General features: G+C 39.8%; 1 protein-coding gene across 1 annotated transcript; it reads left to right on the top strand.

Moving 5' to 3' along the window:
• The first annotated feature begins 1,171 nt into the window (after window positions 1-1,171).
• LOC143887778 (photosystem II reaction center W protein, chloroplastic-like) lies at window positions 1,172-2,544 on the top strand. Its single transcript, XM_077391953.1, has 2 exons — window positions 1,172-1,352; window positions 2,090-2,544. Exons 1-2 carry the CDS (start codon window positions 1,256-1,258, stop codon window positions 2,392-2,394), a joined length of 402 nt encoding a protein of 133 aa, XP_077248068.1. The 5' UTR covers window positions 1,172-1,255; the 3' UTR covers window positions 2,395-2,544.
• The last annotated feature ends 4,190 nt before the right edge of the window (window positions 2,545-6,734 follow it).

The following is a 6,734-nucleotide window of genomic DNA, read 5'->3' as shown; positions in this document are numbered from 1 at the left end:
GTTTTGAGAGTTTTAACTATTAGATAGTTATTTGTGTGTGTGTGTGTGTGTGTTTGTATAGCTTAGTTTTCTTGTTTTTAAGAGTTTTTCCATACCTGAGATCTTTGCATACTTTTAAGCCATACAATAATATAGTATATTCTAACATGGAGATTCTTTCCAATAGTTGTTTGTGATGTAAGGAATAGCCATAAAGAAATGTAAGGTATATTTAAAAGCTAGGTACTTACTGTAAATATATATTTCATATTTACTATTAAAGGCTGTTGGTATTGTCATTACAATTTTTTGATAATCGGACGAGCTTACCTTGTCTCTTGGCTACCGAGGGCCTTTTGGGAATTGTAATAGCGTTTTATGCAGGCAAGCAAGGATTGAATTGTAATAGCCTTTGACAGTGGTTAAATAATAAAACACAATGTGAATTCGTCTTGTTATGAAAACATTGAAGTGGGAATATTGGTAGCCTTATTAAATTTACATTTATATGGTATTTAATAATTATACAAATAGCTAGCGGTCCATCGCAAAAGGCATTTCGCGGCTGGTCTGTCGCACATCTGACCAGCCACCTCGTGAATGAAGACGACAGCTTTTGTCTCCATTCACGAGATGGCTGGTCTGACATGCAACAGACCAGCAGCGAAAAGCCCTTCTGCGATGGACCCTAGCAAATCCCATATTTACATTTACAGGATTTTAAATAACCCGAGGGCTTTTCATGGCCACCCAAGTTTCCCTTTGCTAACAGGATGGATGCCGGGGCCAAGGACCACCAATCCCTTGTGCACCAGGTAAACCATTCAAGCACATGTTATATCTGCACTCTCTTGTTTTGATAATGGCACCCTTCGCTTTATTAGTACACTGTTATTTCATACTGAGAGCTTTCTGGGAGCTGTGTTTTTAACAATAAACTCAGAAAGTATAAATAATGGCTTGCCATTACTAAAACAAGGCAGTGTGCCTATAACATCAACTTACAATGCTTCCAAAATCTTCTTTCATTGAACCGTTGCTCTCTTTCTGGGGTATTTAGAGAGGGAATCAATGGATATGTGGACACGTGGAGGGAAAAGATTGGATATTTGTGGATGAGAATTTGAAGGAAGCTATCTACCTTTCAATTTCTGTGTGGTTCATGTCCAAAGCCTTTGTAATAATTGGTTAATTTCTTGAATGAAATAATCCATATCTCTAGCAAACACAAATCATCCATTTCTCTACCCTATTCTCCTTTCACAGTTAAGAAAAAATGGCCTCCATCTCTGCAACCACTCCAACTTCCACAATTGCAGGCGCCACTCTTATGCGTAAGGGGGCCAATGGGACCTCGCGGCCGCCCGTTCTAGGTAAAATTCAAACCACATGTAATCATTTGTGGCCGTCGGATCAATCTGGATCGATCAAATTCTCTAATGGGTGTCACACTATAATGTTGCACCATCACATGCCATTGTTATATTGTGTTTCTTTCTTTCATTTATTTTCTGTTCTTCCCTTTGATCTTTTAGTTTTCCCTCTTTGTAATTCCCTTTTTAGAAAAAATTTCTTTACGGCGAAAAAAATAATTAAAATTAGCGATTCTTGATTATGAAAGAAAATAAGAAATAAGAAAGATAAATTTATGTTGGTGTGGTACGCCAAAGAGATAATGGATATTGCAGACTTTGTAATAAAATTTACCCCTTACATCAGTTTTCTTATTATTTTGTAATAAAATATATTAGTTTTTCTATAGTTTAAAAACTCAAAAATTCGACTAACTCTATGGTCACCTCGATTGTGAATCGATAAAATTTGAAATTTTACTATTAAAATATGCTATTTTCATGAATTTATTATACTTTCGTTACAAAATTGTCAGGCGAGTCAATGTTGGTGTGTTCATGATTAGTGTGTTCAATTTTTCATTAACTCGGGCTAATCCAAGGAGTTAGTGATTTACTTAGTAGGGTCCGCAAGGCCAAATGTGGACTCGGGTGAGAACTCGGGAGAGTCAAAAGAGTTTTTAAACAGTGCTTTTGCCTTTATATCTGTTAGTTGTCATGTCAACCGTTAACAGTTTTGTGATTGACATGGGTTTCAGGTTTGCCGGCAATGATGATGAAGGGAAGAGTAAAGTGCTCTGCAGAGGAGAAGCCTTCTGCGTCGGGTGGGAGCGTGAGCATGGGTGCATCATTGATGGCAGCCGCATGTGCGGCGACCATCTCCAGCCCAGCCTTAGCCCTGGTGGATGAGAGGATGAGCACAGAAGGGACAGGGCTGAGCTTGGGCTTGAGCACCAACCTTCTTGGTTGGATTCTTCTTGGTGTGTTTGCCCTCATTTGGTCTCTCTTCTTTGTTTACACTTCCACCCTTGAAGAGGATGAGGAGTCTGGTCTTTCCCTCTAAGCCAAGGGCTATGGGTCCCCTTGATAATGTAAAAGAAATTGGTAGAAGAGGAGAAGGTAAGTGAAAGTTGGGCCTTCGTATGTTTGACTAAGAACCACCCTTGTATTGAATTTCCATGCATCTACCTAAGTAATTCTTCTTTCTCCTTCCTATGGCTCCCTTAATTATTTTCACGTCCTGATGAGTATCTTTGTGATTTTGATATAATTTGGTAATGGTACTCCTTACATAAACAATTCTTTGATTGGATGTTGTGTTAGAGTACGCAGCAGCCACCAGATCGATAACGCAAACAGAAAATAAAAGAGAAATAAAGCCATAGACAAGAACACAGAGATTTTACTTGGTTCGGCAAAATGCCTACTCCACGGGGCGGCAACGGAGACTTCTTCACTAATCAGAGAGAAAATTACAGAGTACACACTCACCTTCTCAAGTAGAAAATAACCCAAGAACAATCCTTTACAAGAGAAGAACCCACCCCTTTGAAGAGAAAATTGTCCTCTCTCTCACAAGGATTTCTCACAAATTGCTCTCACAAAAGTGCTAGGCAAAATCCTATTTTAGAATTTCAATATTTGTGGGTTTTTCAAAGCCTTGAGAAACTAGGATTCACACCAATCCGGCCCACTCTCACGGTTTTGCAAACCGTGTAGAGATAGAGATAGGGAGAGGCGGTGGAGAGTTTGTTTCCTTCCAATAGGAAACAAACTCCTAAAATATAGCTGTTCTCAACATTCTCCTACTTGAAGAATAGTTTCTTCTACAATGCGAAAAATGCTCCTACTGAATTGCTGCCCAACGTCACCATTCATCAAGTGACAACAAACCCGAGAGAAGTCCTGCAAAACACAAACTTCTCTCTAACGACGGGCTTCGTCAATATATCCGCAACATTGTCATTGGTGTGAATCTTTTGCAATGAGATCTTTCCATCTTCCACAACGTCTCGAAAAAAGTGATATTGAACATCAATGTGCTTGGTACGAGCATGATAAACAGGATTTCTTGCCAAATGCAACGCGCTCTGACTGTCACAATGAATTATCACCTTCTTTAACTTGACCTTAAGATCTTCAAGTAACCTTCTCAGCCATATAGCTTCTTTACATGCATGTGTAGCTACCATATATTCTGCTTCTGTCATCGACAAAGCCACTATAGACTGCAACCTCGACATCCAACCAATCGCGCCATTGGTTAAAGAAAACTTGTAACCTGTGGTCGACCTTCTTCTATCAATGTCCCCTGCATAATCAGCATCCACATAACCAACCAAATCTAAACTTTGGCCACTATAACAAATAGAAGCCTCAGAAGTACCCTTCAAGTAGCGAAGGATCCTCTTCACAGCAGTCCAATGATCTTTTCCCGGATTTGCCATATACTTACTAACTGCTCCCATTGCTTGAGCAATGTCTGGTCTGGTGCAAACCATAGCAAATATAAGACTCCCTACTGTAGACGCATATGGTACTTGAGACATTTCTTCCTTCTCCGCTTCGGTGCGAGGACATTGCTTGGAAGATAATTTGCAACCAACAGGAATTGGAGTACTCACTGGTTTGGCGTTGTGCATATTAAAGGGCACATAACCCTTTCAACGTAACTCTTCTGAGTTATCCAGAGTGTCCTATTCTTTTTGTCTCTAAGTACTGTCCTAGCAAGTATCTGATTTACTGCCCCCAAGTCCTTCATATCAAACTCCCTGGCCAACTGAGCTTTCAACATTGCAACATCAGCTTTACTGGTTTCTGCAACTAACATGTCATCGACATAAAGTAACAAGATAATAAAACCACCATTATCCAACATACGAATATAAGCACAATGGTCAGCTTCACATCTAACAAATCCCAAGTTCAAAATAAAGGAGTCAAATCGCTTATACCAACACCTCGGCGCCTGTTTTAAACCGTAAAGCGATTTGGTCAGCCGGCAAACTAGATTTTTCTTACTTTCTTCAACAAAGCCTTCGGGTTGAGTCATATAAATTTCTTCATTAAGATTTCCATGCAAAAATACTATTTTGACATCTAACTGCTCTAATTCTAAATCAAGCACTGCCGCCATACTCAAAACAATGCGAATACTAGTGAAATTAACAACTGGAGAAAAGATTTCGTTGAAGTCAATACCTGATTTCTGAGCATACCCTTCGCCACTAACCTAGATTTGTATCTCTCGATGTTCCCATCAGCATCTTTCTTTAACTTGTACACCCATCTGCAACCTATAGCCTTCCTCCCCTTTGGAAGTTTAACTAACTCCCAAGTGTGGTTTTTATGTAGAGCCTCAATTTCCTCTTCCATAGATACTCTCCAACGATAAACATTTACAGACTCACAAGCTTCTTTAAAAGAAGAAGGTTCATGCTCCTCTGTAATGCAAGCATAAGCGGTAACATAATCATGTAACCACGTAGGAGCTTTGCGGTCTCTTGCAGGACGACCTTGGTCACCTTGAGTTTCAATTTCTGGTACATCAACATCAACATGCTCATTATCACCATCCTCCTCGTCATCTTCCTCAATGTTAGGTACATTTTGGAAGATTGAGAAGATTTTCTGAAGACTCCATATCAAACATCTCTGTTGTACTTGAGTCTGGCTGCAACTTCTCTTTCTGCAAAGAATCTTCTCTGAAGACAACATCTCGGCTAACAACAATCTTGTGGGCAGTGGGATCCCACAACCTGTACCCCTCTTATTCCTGATGCATAGCCAAGAAAAATACACTTTCTAGACCTTTCGTCCAGTTTAGTTCTCTGCTCTTTAGGAATCCACACATAAGCATCACAACCAAAAGTACGTAGGAAAGAGTAATTAACAGGTGTTTCAGACCATACCTCTTCAGGAATTTTGCAATCATATGCAGTGGTTGGAGAAAGATTCACCAAATAATAGGTCGTGCAAACAACCTCTGCCCAAAAAACACTGCTCTAGCCTAGCTAAACTCAACATACTCCTAGCACGATCCATGAGTGTACGGTCCATTCGTTCTGCCACCCCATTTTGCCACGGAGTACCTGGAACTGTAAACTATCTGTCTATGTCGTACTCGCCAGAAAAGTCCTTCAGATCACTATACTCAGTCCCATTATCAGTTCTTAGACACTTAATTTTCTTCCCCTTTTGGTTCTCAACCAAAGCCTTGAACTTTTTGAAACAAGAGGAAGTGTCACTCTTCCTTTTGAGCATATACACCCACACCTTTCTAGAGAAATCGTCAACAAACGAAACAAAATAATTTGCACCTCCAATGGATGCCACAGGAGACTCCCATGTATAAGAATGAATCAAATCTAACACATCTTTAGATTTATAGGTAGAAATGGGAAAACTAGCTCGGTGGTGCTTGCCAAACAAACAATCCTCACAAAAATCTAAACTTGTAGATTTTAAACCAGGAAGTAAATTACGATCAAGGAGTACCTTAAGTCCACGCTCGCTCATGTGACCCAAACGCCGGTGCCATGTCATAACAGACTCAGTCATGGCATTTGCAATTATAGCATCACCGACCACGGTATCCCCAATCAAATGGTACAAGCTTCTATGTAGCTCTCCCTTTGCAACAATGAGTGCCCCCTTCACAATCTTCAATCGACCATTTTCTCTAGAAAAATTTTAACCGTCTTTGTCAAATTTTCCCATTGAAAGCAAATTTTTCCGCAGCCTTGGTACGTGTCTCACATCAGAAAAAGTACGTATCGTGCCATCAAACATAGTAATCCTGACATCTCAAACTCTCACTATTTTACATGTGTTAGTATCACCCATGTAAACAGTTCCTCCATCACACGACCGGTAGGTATAAAACCACTCCCTGCATGGTGTCATATGGAATGAAGTGTCAGAATCCAAAATCCACTAAGAATAACTAATATCTGGAGGAAGAACAGACAACACCTCACTATCTTCTGAAGCACTTTCCTCAGCTAAATTTCCATGGGAATTCTTTGAAGTAGACTCATGTTCATGCGAATCAGATTTGGGCTTATCTTGATTTCCTTTGTGAGACTTACAATCCTTTTGCAGATGACCCTTCTTTTGACAATTCCAACACCGTAAATTTTTCTGCCGTTTCGATTTGGATCTTGAATTATGTTTTGTTTCACCATCTCGCTCCATGGATCCTCCTCTCACCATCATTGCATCACCTGAAGAGTCCACTCCAGATTTTCTGCGACTTTCTACGGATAGCAATGCAGAAACTACAATTTCCATCGTGAGGTCTTTCGTATTACTAAAATTCATAATCAAGCTATCCCACGAACTTGGCAAACTACATAACAAGAGACTAGCTTTCTCTTTCTCATCAATTTTAACATCAACAGT

Source organism: Tasmannia lanceolata, unplaced genomic scaffold (genome assembly GCF_043159265.1).
Source record: "Tasmannia lanceolata isolate RefF3 unplaced genomic scaffold, GAP_Taslan_0.1 ptg000012l, whole genome shotgun sequence".
Taxonomy (NCBI): Eukaryota; Viridiplantae; Streptophyta; class Magnoliopsida; order Canellales; family Winteraceae; genus Tasmannia; species Tasmannia lanceolata.
This window is presented reverse-complemented; position numbering and strand designations above follow the sequence as displayed.